Here is a 23,946-nt window from a genome sequence, read left to right on the forward strand (position 1 = left end):
CTTTGTCTCTCTGCCGTTCTACTTTATCTGGTTTGTTGTGGTTGTCTCAGGTTGATGATAAGTTGGCCATAAATCATGGTAGTCCCCTTCTCCTCCCAGCGACATACTTTTAACACTTGACAACAAACAAACAAATCTGTGAAATTGTGCTATGTGGATGTTTAATCAATAGGATATTGGCACAATGGCTAGTTTATTGTAATAGTCTGTTTGTTTAAGGTCGTTGAGCATTTCCCCTGAAGGCATACATATCTACATCCGTACGGAGTAAACATATATCAACATCAAGTTCCACTCTCTGTGTGTATCGATCCCAGAGCAAGGTAGCCTCCAGGATGAACCTTCCATTTAAACCAAAATACGGAGTATATGTATCTACAATTCCAATGCAATACCACTACTTTACTCTACTTCTATGAGCACTCCCAGCCCGCCGTCCGCCCTCTGTCCATAGCTCGATATGTCACGGGGCTCCTCCGATTGGGTAAGTGCCTCGGCCACGGGCGGCGAAACCTCCCTCCCCCGACCTGTCCTCAGCCATTCCGTCGACTCCGTCTCCAACAAAACCAGCTCCACAAAATACCAAGATACCCAAGCCCTACAGCGTGCGCCCTCAAGCCACGGTACCCAAACACCAGCAGCAATGCAGCACGGCATACAAAGCGCCAACAAGAACAGGAACAAGGATAGCAATGATGCAACCTCAGCGGACGCCATCCGAATCCGCGACAACCAGCGTCGATCCCGCGCCCGGCGCAAGGAGTACCAGCAGGACCTGGAGCGGCGCGTGCAGAAGTTTGAGCAGCAAGGAGTACAGGCTACAATAGAGGTACAAACTGCGGCTAGGAAGGTTGCGAGGGAGAATACCCTGCTGCGATCGCTGTTGAAGCTGAAGGGGGTCGCCACCGCGGAAATCGACGAATACATCTCGAATGCGAACGGGGGTGAGAACGGGGCGGCCATGACTTTGAATGGAAATGGAAATGCAAAAACGAACGTGAACGGGAACGGGAATGGGAACCTGAATCAAAATAATGATAGACTTAGGGCTGGAATAGGGTTTGCGCAATTGCAGCCTGCAACTTCTCCCAACTCCACGACCGCGTCTCCCTCCGTCCCTCTACCCACTCCCACGACAGCCGTGTTTCCAAATACCATGAACCAGAACCAAAATGAAGGCCGGAACGAGAATCAGCCTTCAATTCAACTAGATAATTACCCTTCCTACTATCCAGCAGAGCAAGCTACCGTCCAGCCTTCTCCCCAATACGTCGAATCCCCCAGCGGTCAAAATATACCTAGCTCTGCCTCCGCCTCCATTTCCACCTCCACCTCCTCAATGTACTCCCCCACCGCCAGCTTCACGAGCGCAAGTCTTGGCCCGCCCACAAATAACGACCAACAATGTCAACCCCAGCCTTCATCATACCAACCATACGCAACCCCAATACCCTATGCAGCGTCCAGATACCCCCAGGGCCTCCACAACAAAACCACCAGCAACAGCAGCAGAAACAACAACAACAACAATCACTCCAACTCCCCCTCCAACTCCACCCACCAGTCCCTTCCACCCAACCGCACCCGTACCGCCCATCCCCGTCCCACGCCCACGCCCACGCCAACCAACCCCAATTGCAACTCCCAAACACTCAGGCCCCCTATTCCAGCCCGACAGACACCACACTCGACTCGACATCCTGCGAAGTCGCCGCGAGCATCATCGCGAGCATGCGCGGACACGGCGACGCGGACTCCGTGCGTGCAGAGCTGGGTTGTTCACCCGGCGGCGCGCCGTGCCAGGTGGGCAGTATGGAGATTTTTAGAGTGCTGGATCGCTCTATTGGGAGTTGTCGGTGATGATTTTTCTTTCTCTGTTACATAGTTAGTCTGCGTTTTGCGGGGTGCCCTGGAGTTTGAGGTTCTGATTTGTCTGTATGTATGTATGTATGTATGTATGTATATTTATTCCATATTTGTCTTTTTTTTTGGAAAAAAAAAAAAAAATGTCTGTTTGGTGTAGCGTTGATGGATTAACGGGTGTCCGGGCGGCATGCTCATATGTTTCAATAATGGGGAAAGATCTGTTGTTGAATCAGTTAGTGAGGGCATCCGCGCGAGCCTTGATCATGATATGACTGACACATGGGATTTCTGACTAATTGTTCATGATCTGAATAAGGAATGGAGAGATGGGGAGCAAGGTAGGGGCATTGGTTATGTTCGTCTACTGCTAACTACCATATGGGTAGCCTTTTTGGGTTACTATGTCATTTGTATATAAGTTAATAATTACATGGGGCTTCCCCGCTCAGCAATAGTGGTATAAGCAGCAGACTGATCTATGCAGGATTACCCTCACTATTAATAACTATAAATGCTCAGATTTTCGTCCCAGGTACACCTGGTCGTTTAGAATTTTTCAAGCCCGTGCCCCGTGAGGCCCTCTCCTCCCAATGAGTCTCTCAGTTCTTCAGTAAGCCTCCGTGTGCACTCTGTTGCTAGTTTATTTGTAACGAAAGACATGTAGAAGACAGAATAGGCAATTTGTGGAATCTGATGATTGAGAGAGTAGATTTGACCGACAGGCAGCAGCGCGTTGAAAACGCTCAAAGAGTTACTGACAGAACATGGATTTTCTTCTTGCAAGTCTAAATCAAAATCCGGATTGTGTTGCATGCTAACTAAGAAAAAAAACTACCACGCCATGGCTAATAAAAAAGAGAGGGGGGTATATTTTGGAAAAACAAGGACGGTGCTGGTACAAATTCCTCCGATATTCACCATCACACTCTAGGCGGTGCTTGACCAATAACGATATCGGCGTGACCCTCGGATGCCCGATGGTAGGCCCGAAGCTCCTGTTGACCAATTGCTCTAACTTCGCCAAAGATACCTTGGTGGCCCGATCCGATACAATTATTGAAATTGCCCCATGTGTCCAACTTGCACGAACATTTATAACCCCCGAACGATTTGCGTTCTATGTATAGTTAGCCAAACTAGTTACCTAGAGCTCGGACATAACAAGACTAGAGAGGAAGTTTTTGCATACCATGAGGGTTTTTGAAAGAGATGCTTATTCGGTTTAAGCCCTTAAATGCCGCATGAGGGTAGTCTTTGCGACGGGTAAAGCCTAGTCCCGCTATGTTGAAATCTGCTACCCCCTCATTCGCGACAAAGCGCTGAGCTTCCAGGCAATATTTTCCTTTGGCCTGCTCGATGGCCGTGATAGCACACGAGCTATTAGCTTTCCGACAGTCGCACCGTTCTACATTCACAGCTGTTTTGTCATCGATTTTGATCGCCGTAATTGCTAACTCGTTCGCGCCAACAACGCTCCTAGAAAAAATCACAAGCAACGGCCTTTTCGGTTTTTGATGGAGGAAGCCATTGGTATCGCCCATGTTAACTACAGTTACTGCGCTTTGGCTGGTTTTACTGGAGATACTGGTCATTGTTGAGCTCCTTCGGCTGGAGTAAGGCGTTAGCGACGGAAAATTTATGCCTGCATGATCCCCACTACCCATTGACCCTCGGCTAGAATCAGACGGAGCTGTAGAACTACTGTAGGAGCCAAGTGATCGTTGGTCAGCCGGCTGTGTACTAGAACGGTTTGCCGCAGAGAACAGGCTTTGTGGGCTCCCAGAAAAAATGTTGAGTGGGCTGGGCGGAACACTGCTTCTCGGAACTGTTATTGGACTTGTTGGAAGTATGTCGTAATTTTCTACCCACGGTTCTTCGGCCCGACTCTGTTCCTCTTTGACAAAATATCCTTGCAATCGCTTGGGTATCCAGAGTTGTACAACGGCATCTTCGACGATTGGTTTTTCGTCGGATACTACGAAGGCAACTTTTGCATCTGGTCTAATATAAGGGTTAGAAAGCGCAAGATGTTGAGGTAAGGGGGGATTTTTGCGAGACATACTGCGAGTAGGATAGGTATGGCTTGTACCCTGTGAAGGCATGCTGGAACCGGAGGAGATCCTTCATGGAAGGAAAGGAAATTTTATTATCTTCACCGGGCGTCCTCAGTAGGACGTCGTTGGTATCGCGGGAGAAAGTGGGCATTGCGTAAAGCGGAATTAAACTTGCGGATTCGAGATTAACGTCAATTATACGCCCTGTTAGTGGGATTAGAAAAAGAAGCTACGGTGGAAGCGTGGCAGTGACTCCATACTCTCAGGTATAACCGTCCCGTTTTCCAGCTGCTCCTCAGCTGTAACAATCAAACAATGCTGGGAAGGCATATCGTTTAAAATTTGTAAAAACCGTAGAGATGTTACTACATTCGGCGAGTCACTCTGAAGGGGTCTGGAATAAAATTAGATCGTAGGTTTTATAAATAGAAATAGAACAGAAAAAACATACACAGTGATGATTTCCTTCATCGCACGCTTTCGATGTTGTCCAGAGGGAAGATTACTAGTTCGTCGAATTTCCGGCCAAATATGGAATACAGATTGCTCTAATCTTGCGCGTGACAAGTCCGGGGCAAATATGCGATCTATACACTCCGGAGAAAACCGCCTGCACTCGTGTGATAACTCCTAGTACAATATCAGTCGACTGCTTCTATATGAAAAACTTCAGGGGTCAGAATAAACTAGTTGGATAGTGATAAGTGTACCTACCTGATTTAGCGCCCTCACATATGATGGCCAATGAGATAATTCTGAGCCCTCACTGGCCTGGTATCCTTCCATGTGTTTCATGAGCCATATACATTTAAGCAAGTTGACATAGGCAATGACGGAGACGGTCCTCTGGGCGATCAAATCGAATCGAGCTGCCTTGAGCTTTGCCGTGCCTTTTCCAAAGTGAAAAACGAATGCGTTGGCGGTATCCGCGAGAGGCAGTTGCCTTCCATTGGCAAACTCGGGATGATTGATCTCTGCGGCTTGCTGAAATTTAAGCGAGAAATTTGGAGGAATTTCAATGACAAAAGTTTCGTCTTTCCGCTGGTGGTCCATCTCTTCTTTGAAATCTGGGACTATCACTCCCATCAGGCGCCGCAGGTCGTTATGCATACTGCTCATCCGAGCAGCAAGATCTTGATGGACGCGGAAGAGAAGATCGATCTCGAAGGGCTTAAGAACAAAAAATATTTTCAGGTTGTGTAAAGATATCCGGCTCCGCAAACGATCGACGTCTGGCTGCACAAAGCTGTTCCATGATATGCCTCGACGAGGATCGGACACATTATTATATCGATAATTGTCTCGAAGTAGCTTTTCACAATGCTGCAGGGTCTCGTGATAATCCCCGAGTATCTCATTCAGCGAAGACAAATCCCAGAGTTGCTTGGAGTCTCTTGACCGCCCTAAGGGGGAGGTCTCAAGTTGGAATGTAGCATTTGAAGCCACGCGATAGATGTTTTCTAGGTTCGTTGCAAGAGACTTAACGTCATTGGCAAACTCCTTGTATTGTGTGCCTATGATGGCACCTTTATGTGAGTAAGAGAACTTGGTGGTGAATTTAAACGTTCGCAACAAGAACGAAGATGTTGATATGGTTTTTCTTGTTATTTTATTTGGGGAAGATTTTATCGAACCACAGTGGTGAGAAAAGGAAGACTAATGAAGGTATTCACTACTTACTTGGTTTCAACTTCTTCTCGAAAGCGAAATTATATACCTTCCAAGCCAGTTGACTTAAGACCAAAACATCACTGATTTGAACAGGGAGGGCCATGGAAGGCTCGAAAGCGGCCCCTCGATATTTCAGATTTTAACTTTTGATAGATTAGATTTGGTCCTCGGAAGCGGTTATTAAGGCTAATAATGCGATGTTTTCGACCTCCTGTTATTCATGCAGCAATTCGATATGCAGAAACCCTACCTAGAGAGAAAAAAAAGTGTTCTTTGCAGATTTGCGGATGAAGATGGAGGTGGAATAGGTGGCTGTGCAAGCCAACCATGAGGATGTTACTCCCTGGCAGCGACAAACGACCTCTTTATTTTGGTTTCCCGACTGAGAGTCATCATAAGCTCTCGGCATGGATGTATCCAGGGGTTGAAGGGTTGGCCTCCTCCTTACGGAGTTGCATCCATCCGAGGCACAGGGCCCATAAGGTGGTCCGTGACTGATGATACTCTTCCTTCCCCACTAGGTTAATTTCACTCCAGGGACCGGGCCCGGGGGAGAGGAAGCCAAGCGGACTGGCGAGTTATTTACTACAGCGCAGATGCAGTTCTGATGCAGTGAGAGCGTGGGTTCCCACCGCAGCGCCGCAGCAGGGACAAGCAGGGAATGGTGCTTTGGTGGCTTGCCAAGGATGGATGCTCATGAGAGCATATGGTTCTCGCTGCCTGTGCTTCGTCCACGTTAGCGAACTCCCAAGAGTGGGCTATGTATGGCTTCTGGAGGAGCATACACGAGCCTGAGCCTGAAGAAACGCGAAGAGAAGAGAGCTTTGACATGCGGCTCTGCGCCTGTGGTTGGCAGCTGCCCAAAAAGGGTGGTTGCGGCTCTGGGGGAACCACAAGGCAGATTCGTCGTTGATGTCAGTCAGAAGAAGCATAATCCTGACTACTGTTAAATACTACTCTCCACTTGCTTCACCCTTCTCTCTCTCTTGTCCTTCTGCAAGAGGGCTAATACGGAGTTGATTTCGTTGGTGATTACCATGTTGGCTCTCTGACTGAACCCACGCCCCTTGCTCCGTGCTCCGTGCTGCACTGTAAATCAAAGCTGCAGCGATGGCCATATCGACGGCACTTAATGGAGATCCCCCTCACATTTCTGACAGCGACAGTGATCGGTTCCGGCCTGTCCTTTTGGACAACGACCCCAATGCCATCGTCACAGATGCTCCGGAAGAGCCTTTCCGATTGGGCCGTCTAGATGTTGGCTGCCTCGTCATAAACAGGATGATAGGTGCGCGCAGCTTCTTCTTCTTCTTCTTAACTCTAACTCCATACTTTGTATCTTCGAATCTCTCCTTTTCTCTCTCTGTGTTCAGTCCTCAAACCAATTGACTCACATATACGTGGTTAATGTTCTCCAGGGACGGGGATTTTTTCGTCGGTTGATTTCGTTGTTCAGGGAACGAGAAGCATCGGGGTCTCCCTGTTATTCTGGTTCTTCGGTGTCATATATTGCCTTGCTGGAGTGCATCTATACATCGAATATGGCCTTAGCACCCCAAGACGTCGCTTCGAAGGGGTCGAACAGGGCATTCCCCGCAGTGGAGGCGACCTTAACTATGTATGCTCTAATACTTTCTACTCAGATGGCTTGAATTTGACTGGGTACTGAAAGTTACTTACAGCTTCAGTATGTTTACCGGAAACCGAATTATCGCAAAGGCACAGTGCTCCTCTCTGTCACTACGTTTGCCGCGGTTTTCATTATGTTTGGCAATGTTGCAGGAAACTGCGTGAACTTTGCTGTGAGGGCGCTTCAAGCTTCAAATGCAGAAGTGACCAACGAGGCTGTGCGAGGAATTTCCATCGCAGTAGCTCTTTTTACCTGCTTTATCCACACCTTGTCTCGCCGTGGCGGCATCCTTTTGAGCAACCTATTTGCTATGGTCAAACTTGCAATGCTATTTCTGATACTCATTGCTGCCATTGTCGCTGCCACAGGGGCTTTCCCACAAACCGAGTCTGCCGCTACTAAAAACTTTGATCCTGAGACCTCCTTTCGTGGCGCGTCTACCCAGGCCAATGACTACGCGAATGCCTTCTTATTGATAAGTTAGTCAACTAAATGGTGGTTCTCTTTGCGATATTGCTAACGCTAGGTCCAGTTTTCACTTTCAGCGGGTTTGAACAACCCAACTATGTGAGTGGCTTATGTGATCATGAAGAGATACGTATGTTCAGTTCTAATGCGATTTTTGCAGGTCCTTGGTGAGATTTCAAGACCCCGGCGTAATTTTCCCGTATCCATGATCACCTCTGTCTCCCTAGTTGGCATACTCTACATGTCGGTCAACATTGCATATGTGAGCAGTCAAGATTTTTCTGCAAAAGATCCGTTTGATATGCAACCAATATGCATTCCACCTGCTAATCGCAATTAGATGGCTATTGTGCCCAAACCCGACCTATTTAATGAACAAGTAAACCTTGCTGAGAGATTTTTCGAATTAACTTTTGGAAGACTCAACGTTGGTGATAACACTGGCCAAAGGATCTTCAACGCTTTCCTAGCTGTCTCTAGCTTCGGAAATATAGTTGTCATGACCTACACAGCCGCGCGAGTGAAGCAAGAGATAGCAAAGGAGGGGATACTACCATTCCCCAAGTTCTTTGCGAAAAATCGCGACTTTTCATTCGGTCGACTACTTCGATGGGCCCATCGCCGTCCTACCTTAGCGCGATTATTCGGACGGATATTGAAATCGCCATGGTTCGCTCCCGAACATCACTCTGAAAAGACACCAGTGGGGGCTCTAACACTTCATTTCGGATCCTGTTTGGTTCTACTCATGGCTACGTACGGTGTGGAGCCGAATAATACTTACAGCTTACTTTCGAGAGTATACACATACGCCGTCCACACGTTTTTCGGAGTCCTACTCGCGGGCGGGATCCTGTACCTCCGGCTCAATGGCAAGGAAGGATGGCGAAAGAAAGCGGTCGGCATTAACCCGTTCCTCAGCCTTATGTCAGCCATAATTTACCTTTTCGGGAGCTTATTTCCGGTCATTGTCTCCTGGGTTGAGCCTAGCGGGGAATTCAAACGGGTCTACACAACTACAATCAAGTGGTATCTGGTCCCCCTGCTTAGCTGGTCAGCAATCGCCTTCGGGGCAGTGTGGTGGCTGGGATTTATCATTCTTGGCAAACGAACTGAGAAGCGCACCGGCACTGTATTTACGATTCAAAGAGAGCCTACGTTTGAGCGCGATCCCCCTGTTGATGGGCCGCCCATCCAGGTCAATGAGACTGTGTATTTTGCGTGGGTCGCCAAGGAGAACCTGCCAGATGGGCAGGATTCAGAGGGTGGACAGGATGATTTTGCCAGCCATGATTTTGCCAATGGTGATTTCGCGGGGATGAATGCCATGACGGATTTCGACCATCATTTAAGGCAGTAAAGGTCCATCCTTTCATTACCTCTCTCAACAGCGAGGGTGCTCGTTAATGACACTATCGATATCCAACAAACATATACTTGCAAGTTTCAGGCGATTTCTAGCGTTGTTACTTTATATATATACATATATATGTACGTTGCTTCCCACTTCCCGGCTATGTTTTTCTCTGGTTTAGATGGGTTCACGTTTATGCTAGTAGTCTCTGTACTTATTTTACTTCACGGAAAGGTTAATCGGGATAATTAAGCATAGTCATAAGTTTTCCCCCGTCCCCCACCTCCTACCAAGTAGGATAACGCACGTTAGTAGGTCTCCGTTGTTTGCCATTTTATGTAGGCAAAAAACATCAGCTCTTGCGCAGTTACATAGCTATCTATACAGGCAGTTGTGGTGGCAGGGCAGTAAACGTTACTGTGTTAGTCCAGGAAAGGGCCCTGTTGAATTTAACCCAGGGTCCAACAGCTACATACTCCGTACACTAAAGTGTACTCTAGCTATATCTTGTCTGGAGTTTCCTGTAAGTCAAGTTAGACGCCTGGGTAATTGCCCAACTAGGCCCCCTGGTGCCTAGGTGTGAGGGAGGGATCGAATATCGAATCTGCTTTCGATTGGATATGTGTATAGAAATCATGGTACCACGCCCCCGTTCCTCACGCCACAACGCGAGAACAGCGCCTTCGGAGACCGTTTATCATGTTTCATGTTTAGGGTATAAATTCAATTTAGTTTTATATATTATATAAAATATCATGGGATATATAATGCGTTTCAAACTTAGGGCGGAAGAATCTTCCTTCCCCCGTTTCAACAACCCCTCTTTTTCGAAGCCAGTGATGGACATGGGGTATTCAAAAAACACAACTTCGTCAACCCCCTTGAAAAAGCAGGCATATATACAAATGCACATAATAAATGCACATAATAAATGCCGCTTATTTAGTTTTTGACAGCATAGATTTTGAACGAACCTATATGTATTAATAATTAATAGCAGGGTTAGCTTTATCAACATGAAAAAAGAAACGTAGAGAGAGATCCAAGAAACTCACCGGCCCACTCGTTGAAATCAACATTCTTAAAATCAGCCTTGAACCCTTCAGAGAAAATCCCGGGCCCACGCTCAATCTTTGCTCGGGTAGGGCCGCAGCAGGGTGTCGGCTCGGGCTCCTTCACTACACCGCAGCAACCACCGGCGGCGCTCTTGGGGTTATCCAGTGCTGCCGTGTAGATGTTCAAATCATTCTTCGCATCGACGATGAGGATGTCTAGTTAAAGGTTTTAAAAGTAAGTATATGCCAACCAAAAAAAAAAAAAAAAAAGGTCCAAACCCAAAGAGGTGGAAGAATCACAGAAGCAAAATGAATAATAGTTATAGGGGAAAAAAAAGTGAAAACGCACCACCAAACCCGGCCTCCTTCAAATACCTCTCATAATCCTCCACCCGGCTCGCTCCCGCAATGCACCCGACATACAGCGCAATACTCTCCTTAAGCTCCGGCGTCAGCTCCTTCCTGGTTAGGATATCGCTGAGCGCAACGCGGCCGCCCGGTTTCAGCAGGCGGGCCATCTCGTTGAACGCGAGCTGCTTCTCTGCCTCCGGGACGAGGTTGACGACGCAGTTGCTGATGATGCAGTCAGCGACGGCGGCGGGGAGGTTGACGGCGGTGATTTGCGATTCGACGAAGGTTACGTTGGCCGCGGCGGGGCCGACTTTTTCTTTGTTGATGTTGGCGCGGGCGAGCATGTCCTGTGGGGGTGTTTAGAAGTTAGAAATTGTGCTTTTTGGGGAGAGAGGGGGTATATAGTATGTCAATCATGTATCCTGCATGCATACCTTGTTCATGTCAATGCCGTATACTTTCCCATTCGGGCCGACGTTTTTCGCAGCGAGGAAGGCATCGATTCCCGCTCCGCTACCGAAATCAATCACGGTTTCGCCCTGTAATGATCGAGTTAGTATATTGTGTATCAATAAACGATAGAGGGGCCACATTTTGAAACCAGCAGAAAGAAAGAGGGGGAAGAGAAAAGGGGAAGAGGGGCAAGCAAACCTCATTTAATTGCGCTAGAGCAAGAGGATTTCCGCAGCTCAGACCCAGATTCGCGGCCTGCGGGATACTGGCGAGCTCCTCCTTGGAATATCCAAAGGCAGTGGCCACGTCGCGGCCATATCTTTCGTCGCTGGTTTTGGCAGCGGAGCTGTAGTGTTTCTGGACCTCTTGGTACACCTGAGATTCGGCCATGGTGTAAATATGTATGTATATGGAGATACCAAAGAAGGCTTTTCTTCTTTTAGCAAGGGTTTACGGCGTAGTTATAACTGATGAATAATTGTACAGGAGTATTCCTATTTTATTTTATCTTATATCTTATATCTGAATTCAAGCAGAAATAGGTTTTAAGGGAGGTAACTAGGTGGTTGATATAGACCAAGCAAGCTTCCTCATTCTATCCAAACGATATGTCACTGCTGGCGTCTGTAGTGGACAGCGAACCAGCCACAGCAGAGGCAGGGTTCCACAGCCAAGTTTTGATTGTTGTCCGGGCCCTTCAAGTCCTCTCGTTAGAGTTGTTACAGCGCTGTCTGGCCCGTCGAGATCTGGTGGTGATGTATGTATGTATTTAGGGCGTGTTCGGATATCAACTGATTCTGTTGAACGGCAATTTCTTTGGAAAAAATAAAAAATAAAAAACTTTCTTCCACTTCTTTCGATATACAATATTCTGTTTAAGATCAGTGGCTATGTGGCTAGGCTGCTGTAAATATTGTAAGAAGTCATGATTATTTAGTTATTTATTATTTATTTATCACCAACCCCCACATGCCGAGGGCGATATGTCACTCTGTTCTTGGCGCAGATTTAGTAATTAACAAGAATTCAGTGGAACCCTTTATTTTATTTTATTATTTATTTATTTATTTATTTATTTTAACTCAACACAGTCCTGATGTCCACTCCCACTAATCTTAAAAAGAACAATAACAATGACGATGACTCGCGCAAGTCACAAAAGAAGAGCCGTGACCACACCCTCACACGAGTGCGCAATAACCAGCGCCGTTGTCGTGAGCGCCGCCGCCAGTATATAGCTACCCTGGAGCAGAAGGTTCAAGAAACGGATCGTCTGCTTAATGAAGCTCGCGCGGAGATTGCTAAGTTGAGATCTGAATTAATGGAGTGCAGGTCCCATCGCCCCTTGGATCCGGATCGCGATAATCAACTTGCTGCGGGTGGGGGGAGTTCAGCAAGTAGTAGTAGTGGTGGTGGTGGTGGTGGTGGTGGTGGTCGAGGGGTTGACTCAATAGACGCAGCACCTTGGAGTATATCTTTCGGCGAAATGGGTGGATATAGACATGTATCCGGGCATGATAATCAGGAGGAGGAGCGAGAATTGCTTGACCTGCTCCCTTCCCCGATTCCCGCTGAACTCGACGACTCCTGGGTTGCCTCTTCCACATTCTACGATCAAACCGTAGATATTGGATACAATAATGTTATGCCAAACCCTCCTCCCCTCCAACAAGTGGACATCCTATCGTCGCCTTCCCCAGCTCTCATCACAAAACCTTGCGGAACAGCTGCCTGTGGATCCAAACCCCCAGACGCCATCGCCGCAGACGCCGGAGCAGCAACCACCCCGCCCACCGCATCGCTCTCACTTAGCACGATCTCAACACCAACTCTGACAGCACTACAACTACAAGACCTGGTCCTCCCAAATATTCCCGCATCACTCCTCATCATCAGCAGCAGCAGCAGCAGCAGCAGCAGCATCTACACCCTCTCCCCAGCCGACGAATCCACAACGTCCTGCGCGCAAGCCTTCATTTTTATATCCCAGCAGAACTTCAAGGGGGTTGACGCATCGGTGATTGAACGATGGCTGTGTTGCGGGTTCCGGCAGGCTACAGATCCTCGAGAGGGGTGTCGGGTGGAGAATAACTTACTCTTCCAGGTGTTGGATTTCATCAGTGGCCCGTGAGGGGATGGACATATTTATATGTATATGTGTATATCATATCATATATACTCGGAGAACACTACTTTGCTCCATTTCTCAAGTCCCCATTTCACGGACGGACGGACGGCAGGAGTATGTGTGGACCTGCGTGCAGCAACCCATCTCCACCGTCCTTTTACGTGAAGATATATTCTGGGGTGATTATTATTTCACAATCGATCGGGAGGTTTTTTTAGCCCTCGATCGTGGTATCAAACGCTAAATCCAGCACTGTGCTATGCTACTTTGGCAACGAAGATACCAGCGGCGAGGCGCCTAATGGCAGGAGCAGAACATGTACATGTACTTCTCGATATTGGGCTCCGTTGAATTCTATTTGCGGATGCTTAGCTTTGCTAGCTTCCGTTCCAGCTGTGGGCAAGAGCTATTTAAATAAGGGGGTCTTCGTGGCTCGATGGGTAGAAAGAAACTGCTAAATTGCTCAGGGGCTGAAAATAGCCAGCTAGGGATTGAAAGAAGTTGGAGAAATTGTTTTAATTTCGAGGCCGGAATGGATGGCGTGTATCCGAAGTGATTTATTGAATCTATTATTTTATTTTGTATATTAATTACCTAGACACCCAGGCAGTATTTTTTGTTCCTTTCTTAATGAAACTTGCTCAACTATATTGTGATGTGTGTTGAGATGACTAACACTCGAAACCGGATACTATTGGTCTGAGAAAGAGTCTCTTGCTAGAAACAGCTAGTTTCAATCTTAAGCCGAACAGGTCTAATTAGGTCTACTCTTGGCCCTTCAACCATCAACCAACCATCATCGGCCTGCGCTGTAACTAACACGATTCCTCATCCAATACCAACCCCCCTTGCGCATGCGCCGACACCTATCCCTGCCTACACCTTGGCCCGTTGCGGAATACATATTTTTGTCTTTGCATAATTACACTTCGTACTATCTAGCAATCCCCCCAATTCAATTACCAAACGTCCGGACCTTGCCCGCAAGGACGAACCCAGCTCCGTTGCGGAGAGCATCCTAAACAACAATGTACGTTCTGTCCTTACACAAAAAACTCCCGAACGACAAAGACCATTCATTGCTAATGCTGATGCGTCTTCACGATAAATAGGGCCGTTTACTCGCTCATCATCATAAACAAAGCGGGTGGGCTAATATACAACCGCGAGTTCCAGTCGGGACTATTGAAGCTGTCTACGAATGACTACCTGGTGCTGGCGGGGACGTTTCATGGGTGCGTATCCATATACTCATAATAAATGATTTTATCAAAAACGCACCTGGCTAAACAACTCCCAACCCTCCGCCCCCCCCCGGAGTGTCCATCCCGCCGTAGAATCCACGCAATAACCCGCTCCCTCACACCGCGCCTCCCCACAAGCCCCACGACCACTTCCTCCGCCTCAACCACAAGCACAGGCACAACAATCCCCTCACACGCCCACGCCCTCTCCTCCTCTTCCTCCATCAGAAGCCCTCTCTACCCCCCAAACACCACCAGCAGCAGTTCCTCCCTCCCACCCACCGGCACCACCAGCACCACCGGCGCCGAGACAAGCACCACCTCCGCCCTCCCGCCCAACACCACAGTCCCCAACCCCTCCCAACCCATAACCGGCATAGAGGTGCTCGAAACCGACAAGTTCCGCCTCACCTGTTTCCAGACGGTGACGGGGACTAAATTCCTACTCTTCACGGACCCGCTGATGGCCGGCGTGGAGACGGTCATGCGCAAGATCTACGAGCTGTATGCGGACTATGTGATGAAGAATCCGTTTTATCAGCTGGAGATGCCGGTCAGGTGCGATGCGTTTGATAGGCACGTAGCTGGGTGGGTCAAGGGGAGGGGGTAGCGGGTTTGCTTTTTGTGTTGTGATTGGTTTGTTTTAAGTGCAAGTGTTTTGTTTTGTGGTGGTGGTGGTGGTGACGATGATGATGATGATGGTTGAGGGATAGATGCAATATACCCCGTTGAAGATTATGGATTAGTGTTTAGAGTTTTCGCCGTTCTTTACGTGACTTAATAATGGAATAATGGCATGGTGGGATGGATATCTGGCGTTGGGTTGAGTCTATGGTTTATAGAGATTAAAACACACGAAATGCATCAAGCATAAGGGAATGGAAGATTTAGATATCTAGGTACATCAGTACAGCAACAACGTAAAAAGATTTTTTTTTTTTAAAAAAAAAAAAAATATAACCATCAGTTTTAATTATGCTGTATCCATCTTATCCCCATCATCTCCCTTATCCTTATCATCCCCCTTCCCCGCGTTCGAACCACTCCCGCTCGGTTCCCCATCCTTATTAAGAAGCGGCTGTGTCTCTCCGCCCTCCTCTGCAATCCCTTCCAAGGCCGCCTTCTCCTTCTCCGCCTTCTCCTTCTCCTCCTTCTCCTTCCTCTCCTTCTCTATCCGCGCCTGCTCCTCCTCAAGCGACATGCGCAGCGCAAACGCCAACTCCGGATCCGCAGCAGGGTCAAAGCCAATATCAACACCCCCCTCAACCCCTTCCTCACCACCCGCGCGGCCCGCACCCATCGCATCCCCGCCGAGAATCGGCGTCGTGAGCAACGAGTCGCTAAGCAGGTTCGCACCCGGGTGTATTACGGCGAGATGCGAGCCGTCGGCGCCATTAACGTTCTCGTTGAAGGCTTCGAGTTTCTTGATGGTGTCGTCGTCCAGGTCGCCGAAGGCGACGAAGTCGACGGAGACGTTATATTTCTTCATGCGCTTGGCGAGTTTGATGAGGGTCTTTTCATCCTCGGCGATGGGGGAGCAGGTGAAGACGATGATTCGTTGGCGTTGGGCGCGTTCGCGTCGGTGCTTGAGGGCTAGCTGTAATTTTATTTCAATATTTGTTATTATTTCGCCACATGGTTAGGGGGGTTATCATTATATAAATGAGAAAGGGATTGTGGGGGGGGGTATGGTCCTTACGCCGGCGACTTGTATACTGGAGGCAAGATGTGCTTGTCCCCGGATCTTTGTTCGATGCAGGCCGTCTAGAATCTTCCCGATATCCGCCGTCAGGGTCACCAGAACCTCTGGACCTTTGCCGGCCATACTCATGAGCCCGACTGACGATTCGGGGTTGGCTTGTGTCTTTGCGGAGTGGATTAGGTTGATAGCGTCTGCTTGGGCGTCGAACCGTGTTGGACTGATTCAAGGTTAGATTACCGATTTTATACCACGGCACAGGATCTCCTTTTGATAGTGATTGAAACGTACAGATAGTCCCCATTTCTACTACTCTCGCTGTTATCGACACTGTTTGGGAGTAATATATACGGATTAGCTGTAGCTGCTATATATGTATGTAGCCTGTCAGTTGAGGAATGGATGACGGACATAATCATGGTGGCTTCGAGCACCATCTTGGCTGTAGGTGCACCTTGGGAAATATGTGAGTGTGAGGAGAGATTGAATGGGGGGATATGGGAGAGGCAGGGTAAAAGCGCAACGAGTTGTGTAAGTTGAGTAAGTTGAGTAAGTTGTGTACTGTGAATGGTCTTGGAAATGAAAAATGAAATGGAGTTGATGTGGAGATTGGGAGATGAAGCTTGAATTGCAGATGATGCAGAGGTTCGGTTGCTGTCCCAACTGGGTCTAGCGCCATCCGTTGATGCAAGCAAACTCCTTTTTCTTTCTTTTCTTCCTTTTAATCTTCCTTTGCTCTCTTCATTACGCAGTAACTATTCATGATGGATAGATCAATTCGAACATTTACATGGTAAGATTACTCCTTATTATCTTTGTTCCCTGGAGGAATCTTTTTTGATGCCTGATGAAAAAGCGGATTTAACAATGGCTGCTGGCCCTGCGCATCTGTCCACGACAACAGCACGACAACAACAGGGGCAGACGCGACGCCCAGAGCAGCGCCTGAATGGTAGAGCAGCAGAGGAGAGTTGGAGAAATTGTTCTTCCTTTGTCTATGGATTTGACTGTCTAATAAAAAGCTATTTGATATTCCACCGATAAATTTTCCCATTCCCATATTCCCATATTTTTAGTTTTTACGACTAAGAACAGAATATTAATACCTACAAACAAGCGTCGAAAGATCCAAATGTTGGTAATTCAGTATTAACCGGCAATAATAACTGGGTTTCAAAGGTATGAACCGACAATCTCAACAACTCGATGTTAATTCCCTTTTCTTCCATTTATTGTATGTACATTACATGTACATGTACATACATCTTACATGTACTTATTCTTGACGTACCTTGCCGAACGGCAATAAAGCCCACTGGATATGGAAAATAATGCTTACTAGCACTCAAATGTTACTCGCTGCATCCCGATCTTCTGAACTCGGAAACCTCATCCCGCGATAAATCTATTTATTAGTGTGCTCCCAGAGTTAAAGTACGGTCCTCCTGCTGATGTGTTGCTGCATTCTATTATTTACTACACTGAGTATTTAGTTTATCGTGTAACAGGATATCAAGCTCCTTTAGAGTTAAGCTAAAGGTATTTAAATAACCTTAATTCGATCCCGCTTCTTTCCACTAAAAATAAATGACGTTTTGGATTCAAATTCCCCCATTGCATGTTCCCATGGTGACCACCACACATCAACAAACGGCCGACGATATGACTTCCGCCCATCGCCAGTCTTCTTCTTGTTTGAATTTATATATATATTTATTCTCAGCACGCGACTTTTGTCGGGCGAAGACTTGAGAATAACGGGATAGCTGGAACTTACCCGGTTCACCCTCTCCCCCCCTTTTGGAACCACACCATGATGCGCCCATAAAAAAAGAAAAGAAAAGAAAAAAGAAAATGTTCTCCCGCCATAATAATAATCCCCCCAGCACCCCGTCATCCCGAGAGAGGAATAGTAACCAACCGGCCACCACCCCGCGGGGTTTCTCCACCCCAAGCCGCTCAACCGCCATCCCACTCCGCGGACTATTCGCCAACGGTACATGGCATTGTAACTGTGAGCCGCGCCGGCAGGCAGATCACTTTGAGACGAAGAATGGGGGCAGGAATCATGGGCGGTGGTGTAAGTTTTTGTGCGGCATCCCCCCCCTTCCTTGTCATGTCATTGTTTGGCTCACGTTGGGCCCTATATCTTCGATTATTATTTTTTTCTTTAAAGGGGAACAGGAACGATGAATACTGATACGTGATGGTTGCGTTTGGAATCAATATAGTTTACACATGTCCGAAGCCGCAGGGGAAACGGTGCAATTTTTTCCTATGGGAGGACGAAGCGGAGATTAGGGAGAGAGATATGGCGAAAGTGTTAAAGGGGGCAGGGACGGGAGCGGCTGGCGGCCGTTCCACCAATAGGACACCGTCGCGACCTTTGGCACAGGCCTCGATCGATGCTAGGACCGGGTTACTGACCCCCAACACCGGGACGAGGAAGAGGGCTCGTGATTATGAGCAGGGTTGTGGCTATGGACTAACTAGTGTGAGCGAGATGGGATCGCCGAGTAAGAAGAGTAGGATGGAGGATGTGGTGGTTAAACGAGAGGAGGAAAGAAAGGACGATGATACTGATGATGACTCGTTTGGTTGGGATGAGGATATAGAGGGGAGCGTTGTGGAGCAGTTGGCTCCTCGGGAGGATTCACACCTGGAGCAGCAGCGGCAGAAGCAGGGGAAGGGACAGGGTATTTTTCAGCCTGGTACGCGACGAAAAAGCCCTGGGTGGTTTCGAGATGGGCGGGGTTTATTTGTGAGCGAAGATGAGGATGAAGGTGTCCGTGATGATGGCGAGGATGGCAGTCCGCATGGCCAGCGTGATACAGATCCAGCCGGGCTGGATGGCCCTTTTTTTCCCACACCTTCATCCAGAGTATTTCGCCCGTACCACTCGCCTTCCGCATCCTTATCCCGATTCTCAACCCCGCAAACCACGCGCAGCACTCTTACATACGGACAAGATACCGCAACAACCTCATCTCGCACCACGGTAGTAGACCCCTTTGATCTTGACCCTCCGCAAACACCAACGCCAATCCGCTTTAACTCCTTCCCGCTCCTTCGCCGCGATAATCAACAAGAACCCCACGGCACCGCCCCGCCCATCATATCTTCTACAACCACAACCACATCCACCACCAGCCCCCAAAAGACCGGCACAATCGTTTCCAATACCCTCGCCCTCCTCTCCAAGCACAATATTCACATGCCTCCCGCCGCGAAACGAGAACTTGTCGGATTGCTGAACGCAGAATACCTTCACACGCAGTCCATTATCAAGGGAAGGGATGCCACATCTGCCGCCGTGCGCAATAGGGATGTGCAGATACAGGCGCTGAGGGGGAGGATTGAGTTATTGGAGGCGGAGAGGGAAGGGTTCAGGCTTGGGAGGCGGAGTAGGGATTTCGGCGAGATTTGATGTGCTAGAAGGGGTGGAGGAGAAGGAAGAGGGATAGGATTTTAAAGGACACGTGTGCGATTATACTTATTGTATTTTTTTCTTTTTCTTTTTTCTTCTTGGACCCTCCTGATGCCCTATACTGTTGGAATTCGGCCTTACGTATATAGGTTTTGTGTGCTTATTTTTGCTTGGAGTGAGTTGGACGGCTTTGGTGATCCCCCGCCCGCCGTTTGTTGCAGTTGGGGGTTTCAAGATTTTGGAAATACCTAATTTCTATACTACATATTATACATATATTGTGTGGGAATCTCTGCATCAATTCTACTGTGACTATCGTGTTTTCTAGTATTCACATCTTGTCTTGTATGTACATTAGTTTCAGGAACGATTGATAAGATAAGGCACGTGATCTCCAAGCTCTCAAAATTCTCTCACCCGCTAGCAGCTTGAAGGTTATAACATACAGACAGACGTTGTTGACAGTCGCTCGAAACTGTGCTTGTTATATATATACAAAATATAGATATATAAGTGGTTTAACCGGCACTGATATATATCCATATGATGGTCTAGCAAACCGCAATCCGGCACTACTCACTGACAACCACTATAGTGTCCAGTTACGATCTTCTTCTACCCTCCACGGCCTCATTCTCACCTTTATACCCCTAACATAGCGTAAGAACGAGATTAGATGGGGGATACTGCCACGTTACAGGCCCCCTCCGTATCCGCTGCTTCTGTCACCCCTAACAGCACAACCCCCAGCGCGACCCCCATCACTTCCGAATCAGACATGTTCCGCGCCCCAGTCAACCGCATGATGCGGACGCTGGACCGTTCGTTTTTCCAGAAAACCGTCCCCCTCTCCGCCGCTACCATCTTTGACAGGCAATCAATTGGCCCAATAAAGAGCGAACTGCTGCAAAGCAAGGACTTGTTGCTGGCGAATCGCATTATACCAGTGCGCGCAGCACGGGAGGGCCCGTTGGAGAATGTTACAGATCATTGGTATCAGAGAAAGAATGGGAAGCAGGACGGGAGAAAATGTTTGTTGCTTAGAGAGGATATCAAAGCTGATGGTATGTGGGATTTATCTCTCCTGGCTAGACCCCTTTCGGGTGAGGAGTTCGGCTTGGGTGGACAACTTTTTGCATATGCATGACCTGCTAACCTTTCTGTCTCCTCAATTCAATATGTAGATGTGAAGACGTGGTCTCCTACTATTCAACGGCTAGTTGAGGCCAAATCAATGGAATTGCGCCCGTTCAACCTGTTGCTTGATTATGACTATTTCACATACAGTATGTTTGCCCTCGACAGTGGCTGATGGAGAGAGCTAAGAGAAAAGATAACGTTGCTAACCTTTCTTTGGTGCACAGAGGATATCGTCGATTCTATACTTCCGGACCAAGAGTTGGAGGAACTGCCGGTTGGCTTTACTCAAGTCGGACACGTGGGTACGTGCCTCAAACCAACGGCCGTTTTCCAATTTTGTTTCCCTTTTCTCAGCTCTAATTTGTACCTACAGCCCACTTCAATCTCCGCGAACAATATCTACCATATAGATTCCTACTGGGAGAAATTTTGATAGACAAACACCCTCAAGCCCGGACGGTGATTAACAAAACCGATGACGTTGGATCCCACAGCGAATTCCGCACCTTCTCATACGAGATCCTTGCTGGTCCGGATGACATGAACGTCACCGTCCACGAGCAAGACTGCGAATACTCCTTCGATTATTCAAAGGTATATTGGAACACACGTCTCGCCACCGAACATGAACGCATGGTCAGCAAATTCAAAAAGGGCGAGGCCGTCTGCGACGTCATGGCCGGCGTGGGCCCCTTTTCCATCCCCGCAGGAAAGAAACAGGTCTTCGTCTGGGCCAACGATCTAAACCCATACGGCTACGAGTGCCTGGAGCGAGGCATCGCGAAGAACAAAGTGCGCGAATTCGTGAAGCCCCACAACATGAACGGCCGCGACTTCATCCGCTTCGCCAGCGAGAAGCTGTACCAACGAAGCCCCCGGACCGTCGCCCACCGCGTCAAGATCCCCAAAGCAGAGCTCGCGACTTCGCCGATCCGCCAGCGTAATCCCCAAATGTTCTACACGGAATATTTGACCTGCCCACGCACCTTCGACCACTACGTCATGAACCTGCCCGCCACCGCGATTGAGTTCCTGGACGCGTTCCGCGGCGTCTACGCGGGCATGCAGGAGCTCTTCCAGCCGTACACGGACCGCCGGCTGCCGCTCATCCATGTCTACTGCTTCTCGACGAACAGTGAGGACGAGGCTGTTGAGCGCAAGGATATCTGCGAGCGCATTTCGAAACGGCTTGGGTTTACGATTACGCCGGAGGATGAGGGGCGGGAGTTGGAGATTCGGAGCGTGAGGCTTGTGTCGCCGACGAAAAAGATGTTCTGTGCTACCTTTAGATTACCTGCTGAGGTGGCATTTACGAAGCGTTGAGTGGGGTTTTCTTTCTAGAAGTAGATCGGAAGAGACCGTCTCGTTACCCTTCTTTAATCTTTTTCTTCTTTTACTTGTTTGGCATTTCAGGCATTTGGCGTAACTCGTGTGTTCTCAGTTTGTTTATTTAATTTTTTTTTTTTTTCCATAATTCTACAATTGTATTTATACTAGACCTCCATTCGAAGCCCAACTTAGCGCCTCATTTTTTTTCCTCGAATAGCGATTCACCTGTTCCATATACTTTTAGTAAAGAGATACAAGCTGAGCTGCCGCACAATTAGAAAGAGGGAAAAAGAAGAGAGAAAAAAAGGAAGTTTTGCAAACCCTCATTTCATTTGTAATCATCTGTCTACCATTGCTTGATTAACCTCTACCTACTCCGTACTTTTTCTCAGGCCATTCATCCCATTTACTTGCTCTAAACTGTCAACTAGCTATGAGGAAATGTGTAAGTTCAAAACTAGGCAGCAATTCTATCCAAATACTAGCGCCCTTTATTTGTTTATTTTTTTCCCCTTTTGAGGGTAGAAAGACCGTGCTCGTCGTCAAGGTAAGCCATCAAAGCATCGTGCTAAAAGATTCGGCGATAGGTTTGGTCCGCCATGGCTTTTTTCTGTGTACTACCTCTGGGCCGGTATTCGGGATAAAAAGCAAATAGTTGCCGTGGTTATAGGTACCGGTAAAGCCAGATACGGCGCAGAGTACGGTGTGTGATAAAATACCCCACTTCCCATCCATCTGGTAGTCGGGTTGACCAACTGCACCAAGAGAACAAACACATAACACATCCGTATTAGGTACTCCTTGCAGCCGCAAGTCACCATCATATATATTCATCATGGGGTCATCATAAACGTTAATCCGACTGTATTTTGCATTCCATCCATCACAGGCATATGCGCATGTGCATGCGTATGCACGCTCTCCGTCTTCTCATCTTGCTCCATGCAAGGGGAGAGAGCATAAAAGCCGAGAGGAGGGAGATCTAAGCATTCACGTTTCTTTTAATACAGTAAAAACGCAGCGCCCATTCGCTAGTCTTGCTCACTCCACGAAGTTCCTCAGCTTCGTCAATTCATCCAAGAGTTCTTGGAGCTCGGTGTCGGAGATTTTGTTTCCGATGCTGGGAATCAGGGATTTGGCTTCTTCGGCATCATTGCAGCATAGACTCCCTGTAGCACAGCAACGTTAGAGGCACTCTTTTCTCTGCCGATACGCTGCTGGTAATATAATGCGCAAAGGGACAACATACCAAGTTGCGATCGCTCGAAGAACTCAAGTTCAGTGTGCGCAGACAGAAGGCGTTCGACAGCCTCGATGTTTTCCTTCTCCTTGAACCGCGCGAAGAGCTCAAGGTAATCTTGCGTTTTCACTAGGGTCCTGAGTTAAAGAAAAAGAGAAAAAATGTGAGCAAAACCTATATCGTAATTTTCCTACTCCCCCTTCTTCCTCCCCTCAGCTTCTATCTCCCCTCTTAAGCTGCTTTGCTTGGAGGTGTGTTCCATCTCAGCTCAACCTCCCAACTTCCTAACTAACCCCCAAACCGCAAACACAGCAAAAATGGAAACCAGAAACGGAACAACATACTCCCTCTCCTCAAACTTATGATCCCCCTTCCTCCTCAAATCCAGCACTTTGTTGATAACCAACCGCGCCTCCGATAACGAGAGCGTCGGCACGTTTTGGAATTCGCCCAGTTTCAGCTGCGAGGTCGCTTCGAGTTCGTTCTGGGGTAGTTCGCGCTTTCGGTGTGTGGGATCTGGGAGGGACGTGGAGGAGGGGGTTGTCATTTTTCTAATTTATTTTATTTGGTTTTTGCTTTCGGGCTTTGTTCTTCGAGGAGCAAAAGCGTGATAGTTTCGTAGGACTTTCGGGCGGTAGGTGAAGTTTGATAGCTCTAACCCCTTTCGTTTTAATTCGTGATGAAAGTGTAATTCTCTGTGTATATATCCTGTAGTGTAGCTAATGAGATTCCTTGATGTACGCGGAGCGAAGGTTGAAAGATGCCAGAGAACGTGTAAAGATATCGGGAAGTTCATCAGTCTGGATGAGTTATTTCGACTAGTGCGGCTCTGTCACA

At 48.0% G+C, this 23,946-nt stretch overlaps 9 protein-coding genes across 10 annotated transcripts; 5 read left to right on the forward strand and 4 right to left on the reverse strand.

Annotated features, from left to right (window-relative positions):
• Positions 1 to 107: 107 nt before the first annotated feature.
• BDBG_00072 (uncharacterized protein) lies at positions 108 to 2,447 on the forward strand. The gene has a single exon (XM_031719714.1). The coding sequence runs from the start codon at positions 461 to 463 to the stop codon at positions 1,883 to 1,885; it is 1,425 nt and encodes a 474-aa protein (XP_031575584.1). The 5' UTR covers positions 108 to 460; the 3' UTR covers positions 1,886 to 2,447.
• On the reverse strand, positions 725 to 6,982 carry BDBG_00073. Of its 2 annotated transcripts, none has more exons than XM_031719715.1 (8): positions 5,601 to 6,982; positions 4,635 to 5,434; positions 4,372 to 4,550; positions 4,181 to 4,314; positions 3,929 to 4,124; positions 3,056 to 3,867; positions 2,144 to 2,983; positions 725 to 2,084 (listed from the first exon to the last, which is right to left on the reverse strand). In XM_031719715.1, exons 1-7 carry the CDS (start codon positions 5,692 to 5,694, stop codon positions 2,787 to 2,789), a joined length of 2,412 nt encoding a protein of 803 aa, XP_031575585.1. In that variant the 5' UTR covers positions 5,695 to 6,982; the 3' UTR covers positions 725 to 2,084; positions 2,144 to 2,786. The 2 variants fall into 2 exon arrangements, with proteins under 2 accessions (XP_031575585.1, XP_031575586.1); XM_031719716.1 differs by having other exon boundaries at positions 1,088 to 2,084; positions 4,635 to 5,417; positions 5,601 to 6,366.
• BDBG_00074 (high affinity methionine permease) lies at positions 5,782 to 9,835 on the forward strand. The gene is made up of 6 exons (XM_002628782.2): positions 5,782 to 6,879; positions 7,010 to 7,209; positions 7,274 to 7,700; positions 7,754 to 7,788; positions 7,850 to 7,951; positions 8,030 to 9,835. Exons 1-6 carry the CDS (start codon positions 6,702 to 6,704, stop codon positions 9,047 to 9,049), a joined length of 1,962 nt encoding a protein of 653 aa, XP_002628828.1. The 5' UTR covers positions 5,782 to 6,701; the 3' UTR covers positions 9,050 to 9,835.
• On the reverse strand, positions 9,260 to 11,825 carry BDBG_00075 (ubiE/COQ5 methyltransferase). Its single transcript, XM_002628783.2, has 5 exons — positions 11,101 to 11,825; positions 10,884 to 10,988; positions 10,448 to 10,796; positions 10,099 to 10,314; positions 9,260 to 10,017 (listed from the first exon to the last, which is right to left on the reverse strand). Exons 1-5 carry the CDS (start codon positions 11,290 to 11,292, stop codon positions 9,986 to 9,988), a joined length of 894 nt encoding a protein of 297 aa, XP_002628829.1. The 5' UTR covers positions 11,293 to 11,825; the 3' UTR covers positions 9,260 to 9,985.
• Positions 11,826 to 11,998: 173 nt separating this feature from the next.
• Positions 11,999 to 14,884, forward strand: BDBG_16046 (uncharacterized protein; the record flags this gene model as incomplete). Its single annotated transcript, XM_002628784.2, has 4 exons — positions 11,999 to 13,029; positions 13,511 to 13,582; positions 14,143 to 14,265; positions 14,368 to 14,884. The coding sequence occupies 4 exons, from the start codon at positions 11,999 to 12,001 to the stop codon at positions 14,882 to 14,884; spliced, it is 1,743 nt and encodes a 580-aa protein (XP_002628830.2).
• Positions 14,093 to 16,588, reverse strand: BDBG_00078 (26S proteasome regulatory subunit N10). The gene is made up of 4 exons (XM_002628786.2): positions 16,385 to 16,588; positions 16,265 to 16,303; positions 15,974 to 16,193; positions 14,093 to 15,871 (listed from the first exon to the last, which is right to left on the reverse strand). The coding sequence occupies exons 1-4, from the start codon at positions 16,408 to 16,410 to the stop codon at positions 15,248 to 15,250; spliced, it is 909 nt and encodes a 302-aa protein (XP_002628832.1). The 5' UTR covers positions 16,411 to 16,588; the 3' UTR covers positions 14,093 to 15,247.
• Positions 16,589 to 17,827: 1,239 nt separating this feature from the next.
• BDBG_00079 (uncharacterized protein) lies at positions 17,828 to 19,400 on the forward strand (the record flags this gene model as incomplete). The annotated part of the gene is made up of 2 exons (XM_031719717.1): positions 17,828 to 18,053; positions 18,205 to 19,400. The coding sequence occupies 2 exons, from the start codon at positions 17,828 to 17,830 to the stop codon at positions 19,398 to 19,400; spliced, it is 1,422 nt and encodes a 473-aa protein (XP_031575587.1).
• Positions 19,401 to 19,848: 448 nt separating this feature from the next.
• On the forward strand, positions 19,849 to 22,438 carry BDBG_00080 (tRNA wybutosine-synthesizing protein 2). Its single transcript, XM_002628788.2, has 4 exons — positions 19,849 to 20,464; positions 20,585 to 20,686; positions 20,765 to 20,842; positions 20,914 to 22,438. The coding sequence occupies exons 1-4, from the start codon at positions 20,077 to 20,079 to the stop codon at positions 21,861 to 21,863; spliced, it is 1,518 nt and encodes a 505-aa protein (XP_002628834.2). The 5' UTR covers positions 19,849 to 20,076; the 3' UTR covers positions 21,864 to 22,438.
• BDBG_00081 (DNA-directed RNA polymerase II subunit RPB4) lies at positions 21,910 to 23,937 on the reverse strand. The gene is made up of 3 exons (XM_002628789.2): positions 23,454 to 23,937; positions 23,119 to 23,246; positions 21,910 to 23,038 (listed from the first exon to the last, which is right to left on the reverse strand). Exons 1-3 carry the CDS (start codon positions 23,654 to 23,656, stop codon positions 22,911 to 22,913), a joined length of 459 nt encoding a protein of 152 aa, XP_002628835.1. The 5' UTR covers positions 23,657 to 23,937; the 3' UTR covers positions 21,910 to 22,910.
• Positions 23,938 to 23,946: the final 9 nt, after the last annotated feature.

This window comes from Blastomyces gilchristii, assembly GCF_000003855.2.
Source record: "Blastomyces gilchristii SLH14081 genomic scaffold supercont1.1, whole genome shotgun sequence".
Classification (NCBI taxonomy): Eukaryota; Fungi; Ascomycota; class Eurotiomycetes; order Onygenales; family Ajellomycetaceae; genus Blastomyces; species Blastomyces gilchristii.

Bases quoted from the DNA above. Each gene is read 5' to 3' on its own strand.
- BDBG_00072 (XM_031719714.1), top strand. From the start codon at position 461: ATGTCACGGGGCTCCTCCGATTGGGTAAGTGCCTCGGCCACGGGCGGC.
- BDBG_00073 (XM_031719715.1), bottom strand. From the start codon at position 5,694: ATGGCCCTCCCTGTTCAAATCAGTGATGTTTTGGTCTTAAGTCAACTG. The intron at 4,125-4,180 runs GTATGGAGTCAC...TCCCACTAACAG, and splicing joins CGGGACGGTTATACCTGAGA to GGCGTATAATTGACGTTAAT. The intron at 2,984-3,055 runs GTATGCAAAAAC...AACTATACATAG, and splicing joins CTCTTTCAAAAACCCTCATG to AACGCAAATCGTTCGGGGGT.
- BDBG_00074 (XM_002628782.2), top strand. From the start codon at position 6,702: ATGGCCATATCGACGGCACTTAATGGAGATCCCCCTCACATTTCTGAC. The intron at 7,701-7,753 runs GTTAGTCAACTA...CGCTAGGTCCAG, and splicing joins GAATGCCTTCTTATTGATAA to TTTTCACTTTCAGCGGGTTT. The intron at 7,789-7,849 runs GTGAGTGGCTTA...CGATTTTTGCAG, and splicing joins GGTTTGAACAACCCAACTAT to GTCCTTGGTGAGATTTCAAG.
- BDBG_00075 (XM_002628783.2), bottom strand. From the start codon at position 11,292: ATGGCCGAATCTCAGGTGTACCAAGAGGTCCAGAAACACTACAGCTCC. The intron at 10,989-11,100 runs GTTTGCTTGCCC...CGATCATTACAG, and splicing joins CTCTAGCGCAATTAAATGAG to GGCGAAACCGTGATTGATTT. The intron at 10,797-10,883 runs GTATGCATGCAG...ACACCCCCACAG, and splicing joins ACGGCATTGACATGAACAAG to GACATGCTCGCCCGCGCCAA.
- BDBG_00078 (XM_002628786.2), bottom strand. From the start codon at position 16,410: ATGGTGCTCGAAGCCACCATGATTAT. The intron at 16,304-16,384 runs GTCCGTCATCCA...ACTCCCAAACAG, and splicing joins CTCGAAGCCACCATGATTAT to TGTCGATAACAGCGAGAGTA. The intron at 15,872-15,973 runs GTAAGGACCATA...ATAAAATTACAG, and splicing joins CCAGTATACAAGTCGCCGGC to CTAGCCCTCAAGCACCGACG.
- BDBG_00080 (XM_002628788.2), top strand. From the start codon at position 20,077: ATGGGGGATACTGCCACGTTACAGGCCCCCTCCGTATCCGCTGCTTCT. The intron at 20,465-20,584 runs GTATGTGGGATT...TTCAATATGTAG, and splicing joins AGAGGATATCAAAGCTGATG to ATGTGAAGACGTGGTCTCCT. The intron at 20,843-20,913 runs GTACGTGCCTCA...TTGTACCTACAG, and splicing joins TACTCAAGTCGGACACGTGG to CCCACTTCAATCTCCGCGAA.
- BDBG_00081 (XM_002628789.2), bottom strand. From the start codon at position 23,656: ATGACAACCCCCTCCTCCACGTCCCTCCCAGATCCCACACACCGAAAG. The intron at 23,247-23,453 runs GTATGTTGTTCC...TCTTTAACTCAG, and splicing joins CATAAGTTTGAGGAGAGGGA to GACCCTAGTGAAAACGCAAG. The intron at 23,039-23,118 runs GTATGTTGTCCC...GCTGTGCTACAG, and splicing joins CTTCGAGCGATCGCAACTTG to GGAGTCTATGCTGCAATGAT.